This window comes from Cariama cristata, unplaced genomic scaffold (genome assembly GCF_000690535.1).
Source record: "Cariama cristata isolate BGI_N322 unplaced genomic scaffold, ASM69053v1 scaffold24384, whole genome shotgun sequence".
NCBI lineage: Eukaryota > Metazoa > Chordata > Aves > Cariamiformes > Cariamidae > Cariama > Cariama cristata.
Genome location: NW_009615034.1, coordinates 7,029 through 19,289, shown reverse-complemented (window position 1 = coordinate 19,289; position 12,261 = coordinate 7,029). Strand labels below are relative to the sequence as shown.

The window sequence follows — 12,261 nt, the reverse complement described above, 5'->3', positions numbered from 1 at the left end:
TCCCTCTGGATGGCATCCCTTCCTCCAGTGCATCAACCAAGCACATGAGAATGATTCGTTATGGGCACTATGCTGAACCTCTGTCTACAGTCTGACAACTGAAATTGCTCTGCTCTTTCTCTTCTTTCTCTTGTTTTTGTTTTGCAATACAGCTAAGCCTACCTCATGGCTAGCTTCTGCCCAGGGGCAGTTCCACAACTTCCCTTGCACAGGTGTTAATTCTTACGTTGTTGTATGGTAGTGGGCAGGTTCGAGGAGCTGAACTGCCAGGATACGAATATTTTGCTGGGGTTAATTCTGAGGCAGTTTAGCACTCTGAATTCATTCCCAGTGCCTGTACAAGACTGTGTAAGCATGCAGCACTGTCAGAAGCCAAGGGAGCAGGACCGCTTCTGGCAGTGGTTAGCTGCTGACGTTACCCACAGACTGAGATCCAAGTACGCTGTCCCACAGTCACCAGCTGCTGCTTGTCACTGGATCTTTGGTACCAGTAACGGGGTACCAGCTTCTGACTAGGGATCTGATCAATAGCCTTGTAAAAGAAAAAGGAATTTAAAATATCTTGTGGTCTCCAAACATGTTTAGTCTGATCTGATTTTCTGATTTGCTGTAAGATAAACATGGATTATCTAGTATAGCAAGATAAATTGTCTGTGGAGCCTAAATGAGGATGCTTTTTCTTCAAATGTAATATTTTCTTGCTTTTGGACAAAATGTACATTCTGCTTCTACAAACTTAAACTTCTGGTGTTCTCCATTCATTCTTGTACAACCCTCGAGCTGGCAATCACAGTTATAAAGGGCTCTTAATGAGGGAATGCCAATCTTCACGGCCCTCATGAAAAGGGCAGGAGAGTAGAGACAGTTGCCTGTTTACGAAGTAGCGGTGTCTGTTTTTTGAAAGCTATTCTTCTGTCACTTGGTGGGTTTTGGGTCAATTTTTGTCAAAATACAGAGCTGAAAAGCTGTGTTCCAGTTTTCTGAGCAGAATAAGATCAAAGCAGCTTCCTGGTTTTTAGTTAGAGTAGCTGAGACAAAATAATCAAGCATGTCATGTGGGATATCCACCCTTGCAACCACCATATCAAAAGTTATAGACTGCTTAGAGAATCTCCAGGAAGTCAGGAGAAATTTTGTATTTGTACAGTTGAATACAAGTGCCCCGCTCATTTTCTTCCTGGGCTGCTACCAAGTAAGTCCGCTTGAAACAGGAACCTTAGAGCAGTGTCCTATGGAGCTGTGCCTTCCAGCTGCCTTCCACCAAAAAGCAATTGGAAGTTATGTTATAGAACATGTAATGAGTAAATAAAATAAAACTTCCCTTTGCTCAGCATTGTCTTCTAGATATATGCAAAGCCAAGAAATTAGGGTTAATTTGGAGATTATTTTTTTTTTTCTTTTTTTTTTTACCAGTAGTGGTTGCCCAGTGCAGGCTCACAGCATTCATACCATCTGCATAAGCTTCCAGCATAGCCCAAGATTTAGTCCTCCTGAAACAATGGTGGTCATTATGTGGAGAATACACCAATATGTATGTGCGGGGTGTAATGTCTGACAAAGATTGGGTTTTGGGGGACTTTTTATTTCTTAAACTTCAATCACTAATATTTTTTAACAGACTTTAAATTTGTGGCAGAAATGTTTCCAGCATTTGTCTTTACGTTTCTGTGCTGAGCAGAAATAATAGAACTAAAACCAGTCTGAAAAGAAAACAATTCTTGTCTGGTTTTAAGTTATGAAGGTAACTGTCTAACAGTTCTGTATATATCTCATCTTTTCTCAGGGTGAAATTCATATGTCAGAAGAGGCTATACAGGACATTCTAGAACAGACAGAATCAGATCCAGCTTTTCAGGCACTCTTTGACTTGTTTGATTACGGTAGGGTATCTAATACTCCGTTGTACCATTACTGTAAAGCATCAGGAATGATGAGTTTTCCTAAGTATTGCTTGAAGAAGCAAAGGTAGTTCAGCAAGCTTCTTTTGTAAGAGAAATGGACTGTACGGCATCTGTGGCCCTCGATTCAGAATGAGATTTTAATATATATTTATCCGTGACAACAAAGTACAGCATTTTCTTGTGGCTGAAATTCTGGGTTTGTGCCGGCTCCGTGATTGTTTTCTTGCTGTTATTTTACTCTTCTGGACTAAAGGATGAGAGTTCATACTTACTGTTCTACGCTGTTGTAAAATTTTTCTATTTGTCTGATCAGGGATGTCCTGACATAGAATATAAGGATGTTTTTATGCTATTTCTGGATTTGTAATGAATATAGACAAATACTTCTTTGAGTTGAGGATGGCATTTCTTGAATTTGAAATCTCCATGCTTCATTTAAAACATAATAACCACATTTGTATGTAAAATGACATATTTAATCATTCTTCACGCTTTATTTTGAAAATAGGTAAAAGCAAGGTAAACAAGAACTTACCTGCTGGTATTTCTGGTCAGAGTGGAGTAGAAAATGCAATCCTGGTGGATGAGGATAACCTGGAAACACTTGAAAGTTCTTTAGGAACAGAAGAAACTAGTAGATGTAGGTTCTGTTTTTTTTTTCCTTTAAGATCTCTTTTAGTCTGTTCCCTTTTCATTATGAAAGTATTTTCAGACAATTTGTACATTTCAAAATCTTTCTGTTTTCAGTGGTAATATCCAATCTGACATTTACATTGCATGAACATACGGATACACCTAGCCTGTTAGAAAGTTTCAGTCTATTAAATTTAGCAGTAGTCCATCAGCGTACTTACAAGTTGTACTTGATAAGCTCATAAGTGAAACCAGAACATCTGCAAATCTGTTTTCTCATTCAAAACAGAGATACTTTGCAATATTCTTTGTGGAACACATAAAGATAATATTTTACATCTAACCATATTATTCTTTTCCCTCTATTCTGTAATGTGTTGGTTAATTAATACACAAAAAGAGTCTTACTCTGGACGAAAGGTATGTTTAGTCTGTCTGCCTCGTTCTTAACAATAGTCAGAGGCAGATATTTAGTGAAAGTATATGAGAAATACAGCCAAAACGTCTTTATCCTGAGATGTGTTTTGTGCGTCTGGAAATCTGATTTAGTGACTTGAGCCATTTGCTTATTACATGTATGCTTATTATTTATGTACAAAGTGATTTGCCAGATGGCCTAATGTATATAGTAACCATCTGTTACATGTACTGTCCACTCAGCTTGAAAGTAAGGGTGAGTAGCATTATTCCCACTTAGTTTCACGTGAAACAGTTTTCCATTGAACTGATAAGTTGCTTCTAAAACGCTGGAAAAGGATCGTCTGTTCTAATAATTATGGAACTAATTGGTTCTCTGCTTTACAGGTGATAATTCTAGAGAATCACTATCCTGTAAAGGTTTTCAGTTAGGAGAAGCATCGTGTACCTTGAAGACCAGCGTTAATGACAATGATACGGCTAAGAAAAATACAACCAACGAACAGTTGCATGGAAATTGTAGACCAAGGAAGCAGACTGAAGTACTTAAAACTGTTACCCCTGAACATATTGGAGAGCTTGAAATTGCTTTTGACTCTGTGCCTGGTTTGACTGAACCTAACAAGAGACAGAGTTCTGATAGCGAATGTAATGAACGCTGTGGAGATTCTTTCGATAAAAAAGAGTCGTCTGTATTAGTATCTGAAAGTGAAAAAGCTATGGAAATTGAAAAAGGCCCACTCAGTCATAGTGCTCAAAGCAGTCCTCATTTAGAGTATGTTCATTCTGGTAGTCCGCAGATTTCTTTGATTTCATTGGCAGAAGGTACTACAGCCAGTGAAAATAAAACACATTCTGGAAGTAAATGTCACTTATCACCAGATACATCACTGTCTGAAAAAACACGTAGTGAAAGCCCTTCTGGTGGGAGCCCTGGCCACAGTGAACTGCTGAGAAAAACCAGTTCCTCGATTCCTAGCCCATCAGCAGCCGCAGGGAAGGAACAGGCTGTAACAACGGATGCAGCTGCCTTACCTGGTGTTTCACAGGAGAACTCCGGCCAACACTCCGACCGTCAGGAGCAGAGTATGCAGTCAGACAGTGCTACAAGATCCGCAGTGAAGATTTCAGGTCTTGACAAAACAGAGTTGCAGCTTGAAGTTGTCGATACATCTAACAAAACTTATTTGAATGATCAGCATACACTTGATAAGCCTTGTAAGAAAGATTTTAACCTCCCATCAGGACTGTCAAACTCGGAAGGAACACAAGGGGAAATGCAGGAACCTTCATCTTCTACAAAAATAGATGCTGATAACATATATTTCTCTCCTGGTGATGATGCGTGTACAGAAATTTCTGTAGTGTCTACTGAAAATAATCTTACTACATCTGAAATATGCCACTCTCCTCTCCCAGAAACTGCATCCTCAACAGATGAGTCGGGTACCGAGGCCAAAAGTATAAGCGGTGTATCTTCTAGCAGTCAACCAATGGATGTTGATCCTTCTAATATAATGTCGCTCAAGATCATCATCAGCGATGATCCATTTATTTCATCGGACACAGAGTTAAATAATGCTGTTTCCAGCATCACTGGAGAAGATTTGCCAACTATAATACTGTCTTCTCCAGCCAAATCCCCGACCAAAACTGCAGGCCTGTCCAAATGTCTAACTTCAGAAGACCCAGAAAAAAATGTGGATTCAGCTTTGGCAGAGCAGAATCTCCTTGTGCTTAGACCTAAGGATCCTGTGGTCACCTCGGTTAACACTCAGAATGAAGACTGCACTGGTTTTTCAGTTGCAGGTACAACTAATCTTTCCAAGGAAGGGGGATTTATACAGTTGATGCCAGCAACAAGCACAGCTTTTGGGAATTCAAACAACCTTTATATAGCCACCTGCGTGACTGATCCAGCTACCTTGGGCACAGCTGTAACCCCATCAAATGTAGTTGTATTGCCCGGCAATTCTGTGCCGCTTGCTGCCCAAGCTCCGGCTGTACAACAGTTACGGACTCCTCCGAGATCCAGCAATACCTTTGCAGCAAACCAGACTGTCTCCCCAAACTTCCCACAAGGTAATCGCTTTATTAGAAGATAACTCAAAAGGTGGTGTTTATATAGTGGGTTTATTCTTTTTTTTTTTTTTTGTAAGTGCATTAAAAGTGAAGAATTTTTAAATATTGTTCTATCTGCCCCTTGAAACTAGCCAGGAGTTATGTATTTTTTGAGTGTATTAGCTGCTACTAAAAATGAAATAAAAACTACAAAGAGTCATTGACCAGGCTGCTTTGAAAAAAATAGCCTCGTATTCCAGAAGCTTAAATTATATCATTTTAGCAGTGATAAATTTAGGAAGCGTATTTTGGCTTACGCTGGAAAAGATTCCATTGTTTTGGCTAAATAAAGCAGGGTTTTTGTTTTTCTTTTAATAAGAGTCCTGTTATAAATGGAATGCTGTGTGTTATAGGTACCCATATTTAGTTCAGATAACTGGCTAGCTGTAGATAGTCCTTCCAAAACGACTTCCTTGTTTTGTTCTGTTTCATTTTCCAAAAACCTATTCTACATTAGAAGCACATTTGAACAAACATAAAAATGTAATATTATTTCTTTCCATAATATAAAAATCTCTTCTGGTACAAGCATTTTTATTACTACAGCAATAAAAAAATCTAAGTGCTTTTTAAAATGTTAAACCTAACTATAAACCAGCTGTAATCGACACACTTGGATTTCTTTCCCAAACTAAGAGCTTGTTGCAGTTATCCTTGAATTTCTGCGTGTAATCATTTCGTAGTGGTCAGAGGGCAGCGCAGCAGCATGTGCCAGTTCGCGGAGCGCTGGCCTTTTCTATCGGTAGGGTTTCTTTATGCCATTTTTATCATCTTCTTTCTTTTTTTTTTCATAGACAAATAGAAGTTTGCCCATTCTTCTGCATTTGATATTTTTCCTGGTAGTGCTCATGTAACTGGAGAACTGTGTGGAATGAATTTTTCTTCCACTTTGGAAATTTTTCTTCCACTTTTCCATGAATGTGCTATAATAGTTTCCCTATTTTGTAATTCCTTTAGGTCTGCAGCCAGACACTCATACAACCTGTTAGGATAACTGTTTTAAAACAACTGTTTTAACAGTGATTTAAATAATTAAATAGGAAACTTTGGCTTAAATAGTCCAAATTAGTCTTATTGTGCTTTATTTTTAAAAAATAATTGATCTCAAGCCCCCTAATTAACTAGAATCTTTGTGTACTACATTTAACACTTGCTACCAGCCAGGAATAGACGTTAGATCCCTTCGTACAGACAAAGCTAGCCTTTCCCAGCTGCTCGTGTGCTTGTAAGGGGAAGGTGTTCTGGGTGCACTGGAAAAAAAATAAATAGTTCTGCTAATGATTTTTGAGCATGCTAATGGTCGGGAATAGGACGCAAATAATAATAGTTTGGGTTTACTAAGCGTCAAAATGAGCTCTTTGATGTTACTTTTACTGGTTTTTAGAAATCACTTTAATTCAAAGTTCAAGCCTTAACATAGGTTTGTCATACTTCAAGCTTAATTTTGAACGATTTCTTGAAAAGGAAAACAGACTTCAGTTAAAGTATTCAATATAAACTAAAAATAACACTGGTACTTACCCTGTTTTCTAGTAGCGATGTACAGTAAGGACAGTGAAGTTTTTCTAAAAAGCCAGAGCTTTTCTTGCCACAGGTTTGACCATGCATAATTTTAAGAAATCCTCTCTTGAAGCCTTTCTTTTCACTGAAGTATTTTTAGTTTCTGTACGCTTTTAACACTTTGATATTTTTTAGGTTCTGCCATTATAATTGCATCTCCAGTGCAACCTGTTTTGCAAGGAATGGTGGGAATGATACCTCTCTCAGTAGTAGGACAAAACGGAAATACGTTCTCAGCACCTGCCCGCCAGGTAGCACATCGCAAACAAAGCTTTTCAAAATTAAAGCTGAAGTGATAAGGAGTCTGCTGGTAAATTGTAATGGAATATTTTGCTTCTTTCAAGGTTCTACATATGCCTGTGGCTAATCCAGTGTGCAACAGAAGTGTCCCAAAACTTCCCATCCCTCCCAAATCACAAAAGATTCCTGGAGCGAGAAATAAGACTACTACAGGTACCTGCCGTGCATTCTTGAGAAGGGCAGAAGGAAAGGGGGGTTCTAAAGACGTGTCAGTTGTGAGTAATAAAGTTTTATAAATCCCACTGCTCCTCTGCCAGGTAACTGCTGGGGTGGCCTTGAGAGAGACCTGTCCCTGCAGTTACTAACTGTATTGGCTCAGTTCACACAGAAGAACTCCCAGCATATAAAACTATTCCAGATTTGGGATCAAGCTTATTTCCAAAATTCAAGGTTTCAAAGACCTGATGCAGTTTTAAAAGGCTCCTTTTCTTTTTATTTCTGATTATTTTTCATCTCAGTGGTTGTAAGTACAGCTTACTGCTGCCATTGAAACCAAGCCACATGGTAACAAAGAAGTTATTAGAAGAGTCGGCAATCCTAAACATTTATTAAGGGAAATACTTAATAGAAGTGTTGCATATTTATACAAAATCATGCACTCTGCTGTCTGTTTTCTCTTTGCCATTTCAGGTATACGCTTCTGTATATTCATTTCATTGAGACCTTGCTTCTTTAAATAGTAAATTGAAACAAGACTGGAGTTATGTTTGTTTCTCAGTGTTGGGAGGGGGTAAAAGAAAAATAATTGAAAATAAAAAAGAAATTTGAGTTATAAGGAGAACTTGTGATTTAACCTGTCTACCTTTTTTAAAAGGAGCAGGCTAAAAATGAAAATAGAATGAAGTTTTAAATTAAGGAAAAAGCTAGGATTGTATAGTTAGTCTGCATTCTGGTTTGCTGATGGGTAACTGAGAGTTCCCTGTGAGTATTTCCCTTCTACTTGGAGATCCTTGCGGTGCATTTGTAAGTCCAGCATAGTTGGACTAGCACAGGTCTTGCTAGGCCTACGTATTATCTAAGTGTAACAGCAAGCTGCTTGTTTATGCTTAGTTGGTGACCTTTGCTAACCCATTAATCTGTAAACTTTAAAATTACAAAAAAAATGCAGAGTTTTGTTACTGGGATTTTCTTTATTGATTCTCCATCAGGTGAAATGTCATTGTACTAACCGTGAGGCTATTTACTCGGGATATTGTGGTTTATTAATACGTCATCTGTTGTTGCAGGAAAACCGGTACCAAGTGTAGCTGAGCCTTTGAACCATACAAATTCTCGAACGCAAAGGTCAGTAGTGCTAGGTATTCAAACGTGCTTTCTTTTCCCTGCCATGAATTTCTTCGTACAGTATTGGTGGAGAGGAGAGCAGCTTTTTTTAACAATGGCATAAGCAGTACCCCCTGTATTTCCTCCTGTCACTACAGGTGTGTGCTACTGCTGGTGCAGCCTGGGCTAGAATTTTGCTGTTACTGTTCGTCTGTTAAGTTTGTATGGCTTTGTTTATTTTCTCCTGTCCCAATTGCCACATAAAAATTGCCTGGGTGGAGTTCAAGCTAGGAGAAATTGCCTGTTACATTTACTGGGAGATTTTAATGACCTAAACCTTGTTGGTTGGTTGGTTGGTTGGTTTGTTTTCCTTTTCAGATGAGTGGTACCCATGGTTTTGTAGTACGGCCTCATTGCTTTTACCGCTCTCTGGCCCAAATCCAGCAGAGTTTGTTAGACTGGTTTCTGCCTCTCTCTCTCAGCTGTGCAGATTAGAACACTGGTCATTTATAAAGTGAAAAGTCAAAGGAAAGATGGCGAGGAGAACAGCGTGCTAACTTTGTACTGATGAATATAACTTACTTGCTAATTGGCATAGGTGCTGGTTTTCTGTTGGGCTAGTGAGAGAGAAGCAAGCAAGGCTTTAGTAGTAACTCTCCTTGTTGTTAGTGGACTTAAGAAACAAAAGGATGTTGGAATGAACAAAAGAGTGTAGGAGGAGATCAGTTTAAATACTAGAGGTGAAAAGTTCTTTTATTGTAAAAATAAAACATACTTAAAAAAAAAATCTACCCATTCAGAGCTCAGTTAAAATGTTGGAAAAGTGGAGGAAAACAGGAACAATAAAGTCAATTTATTAAAAAAAAAAAAAAAAAGAAAAAAACCCCACATATATATCAAGGTATACAGTACACATGTGTGCAATAATTAATGATTTTTAAAAAGCCACAGAGGCAAGATTTTAGATAATATCACTCTGACAATTCAGCTTTCTGTTAATTTTAACCAATCTCCAGACATGTTTTGCATAGCAAAGAGAGCAAAATGTTCCCTGTAAAGAGATGTAATTTCTCATTTCTACTCTCTACCCTCTGTCTCATCTCAAATTTCATGGAAATAAAACAAACTGCTTCCAGCCGTACCTTCTTTACCATCCCAAAGGTACCAAAGTTAATTTGACTTTTCCTCTTACAAACCATAAAGGCTCATCTGCATGGGGAGAGTCTTACTGGCACGGATGAATATGCAGAAGCTTCTCTTGGAAATGCAGCGTAAGCCGGGAAGAGGGCACAGATGTAACAGAGCACAAGCGATTTTTCTTGTGACATCGCCACAGTGCAGCGGTGGCTTTTTTGCACTAACGTGGCTGGTTGTCAGGTGGAGACCAAGCACTCGGGAGTTCGTATGTTCTCGTCCAGGTGCTTGCTGACAGCTTTTTGTCTTGCTCTGTATCCCGTCACCTACAGCAAATGCACAGGGGAGAGCCCAAGGCGCACGCACAGTGCTACTGAGTGGAATATTCTACCACCATCCAGAAATATCCCAGGGGAAAAAAGTTCCCAGGCTTAATTACGTACAGTGTCCAAACCTTGTTTTCTTTTGAACCCGATACTAGCTTTACTTGATGCTCCTAGTTCTTCCGCTGGAAGATACAGCAAATAGTTTCCTTTTGTTGGCTTTTTTCCCAGAGCTCTGTTGCATTTCCCCTCAGTCATCTCTCTTTCCAGGCTGAAGAGCCTCAGTCTACCTAATCATTCTTTGTACAGACTCATTTTTGTACCTTTTTGTCATCTCTTTTGGCCTTCTGTGAGCTTTCTGCAGTTGTCATCCCTTACTCTCGCTCTTTGCGTGTTGATAAAATACTTAAGAGAACAGAGAGTGCTTTAAACAGGTGTTTTGAGAGGCGGGTGGGGACTTCCAGCCAGCTGAAACGAACTTGCCGAGTAAGAACAAGTACGTTGCTGAAGAGCTTTCATCTTGTTTTCAGGACTGGAAATTCAGACAAGCTTATCACTGCAGAGCTAGGAAGGAAAATGGAGGAGAACTTACCTGTTGCACCAGGAGAGAGCACAAGCTCAAATTCGAGACAAAGTGAAAGTCACAGGAGAGTGCTTTGCTTTGATAACGTCCTACCCGCTCCAGGAGGAAACACCCAAAGTCAGACTACTAAGAGTTTATCCCAAAAAGAAAGAAACGAAAATACTTTATTTGCTGTTGACTCTGCATCATCCTCTGCTAAGGCACAGGTAGCAAAGAGAGAGAAAGATAAAACGTTGCCTAGAATTCTGTGTAAGCCAGAAGTTGGTAGCAACAGAAGCGCGTCTGCAAAGGAGCCACAGCCCGAGCGGAAGGTGGCAACTGCCGGGCTTCCGTTAGATCCCTTCCACAAGACTACAGCAAATAAAGAAAATGAATTACGACGGGATACTGATGAAAAACAGAAGAACCAGGAGACCGCCAAACTCTCAAATGGCCAACAAAGCGTGAGCTTATGGAATGAGAAGACAGTTGCTTCAGTGCAAGAGCTGAACAAAAAGCAAGGGTCGCTGTCAAACGGCAACAGCAAATCTGCAGTCTCTGTTTCTTTGTCTTCGAAGGAGCCAAAGCGAGAACCAGCCAAAGTTTCCAACCAAGGTCTTTGCCTGTCAAGTCCGTTCACTAAACAATGTGTGGAAATGCTGCAAGACATTCAGTGGCATAGTCCGACTAGTAAAACAGTTGAGAACGGAGAATTGCCAGTACCCCGTACGCCGTCCGGAGTGGGGGACAGGCATACAGATGATACTACAGATAGTGTACGGACACCGACCTGTCGGCGCTTCAACGAGGATAGTACGACTCCTAGAATAATGGTACCCCCTGCTACACCAGACCTGCCGGCCTGCAGCCCGGCTAGTGAAACGGGGAGTGAAAATAGCGTCAGTATGGCTGCTCACACGCTGATGATCCTGTCGCGGGCGGCTATTGCACGGACTAGCACTGCAACCCCTCTGAAGGACAATACACAACAGTTCAGGTCTTTAAGGAGCACAGTAAAGAAAAGGAAACTAGAGGACTTGAATGAGGGTGAGAGGAATTCTCGTTCTGCTAATAGAAAAGATCTTCAAAGCTCTCCAACACCATCAAAAAAGAAGAAAATAAAGGCAAGTATAGGCATTTACTTTTTAATTTAGAATTCTAATTTAGACATCTATATATGTATTATTTATAATGGGATGGTTCAGAGGTGCCAGTCCAAATCCCTGACATCCTGTTTATATTGGTCAGTTGTACTAACTTGGCCTCTTGAGCCTACTCCGAACTAACAGTTTTCCTTAAGGTGAGTATAGTCTTCAGACACCCACAGGTAACTCCTACTGACTCCCTACACATACCTGTGAAAATGAAATTATTTCTCTTAAAACATGAAAGAGTTTCTAACTTCAGATTAAGTTTCTAGGTGGAATGTAGGAATTAGGCGAAACTCAAACTAGGCTTTACTAGAATTCTGGCTGTTCTTGCATCCTCATTTACCACCAAGGACTAGGAATCCCCGTTTTGTATGTTCCCGGTCCCTGCAGTCTACAGCACCACGCCTTTGAGGTGGGGATTTGATGGCAGATAGCAAAGGTGTGAGACGTGACAAGGTGATGTCCGTAAATAATCAAGGAGGAGACACAGTCCAACTTCGTGATTCACCACACTTAGTTCTCATGTACTCCTGAAATACTATAACTAACTAAAAACCACTCGCTTACTCATACTGTGTATGTGACAAGAGCCAGGCGGCTGTGCCTGGCTGAAATCTGGGTGGGCTACGGCAGAGGCGAGAGCTCAGCTACTCCTGCCCCATAACTGTGCCGTTTGTACCCTCGGGGTACACGTAAGTGTATCTGCATTTCAACGTCTGATTTCTGGACGTGCAGATTTTCTGATGGTGCAGTTACGTCATGAGGTAGGTGGAAGCATGAGGACAAATGGAATGTTTACAAGGCTCTTCGGTATCCCCATGTTCTTAGTATTGAATAAAATTTCAATTAATTTTCCTCTCCTACAGAAAAAGAAGCTACCGAATTCTTTTCCAGCA

At 40.0% G+C, this 12,261-nt stretch overlaps 1 protein-coding gene across 1 annotated transcript in view; it reads left to right on the top strand.

Annotated features, from left to right (window-relative positions):
- Nucleotides 1–1,048: 1,048 nt before the first annotated feature.
- The window catches only part of NPAT (nuclear protein, ataxia-telangiectasia locus), an 11,276-nt gene continuing 63 nt past the window's right edge, over nt 1,049–12,261 (top strand). The window contains exons 1-9 of the mRNA XM_009699663.1: nt 1,049–1,192; nt 1,784–1,880; nt 2,410–2,541; nt 3,339–5,033; nt 6,768–6,883; nt 6,977–7,085; nt 8,159–8,216; nt 10,183–11,338; nt 12,232–12,261. The exon at nt 12,232–12,261 is cut by the window's right edge and continues 63 nt beyond it. Of these exons, the coding sequence (XP_009697965.1) occupies nt 1,049–1,192; nt 1,784–1,880; nt 2,410–2,541; nt 3,339–5,033; nt 6,768–6,883; nt 6,977–7,085; nt 8,159–8,216; nt 10,183–11,338; nt 12,232–12,261 (3,537 nt within the window). The remainder of the gene's footprint in view (nt 1,193–1,783; nt 1,881–2,409; nt 2,542–3,338; nt 5,034–6,767; nt 6,884–6,976; nt 7,086–8,158; nt 8,217–10,182; nt 11,339–12,231) is intronic.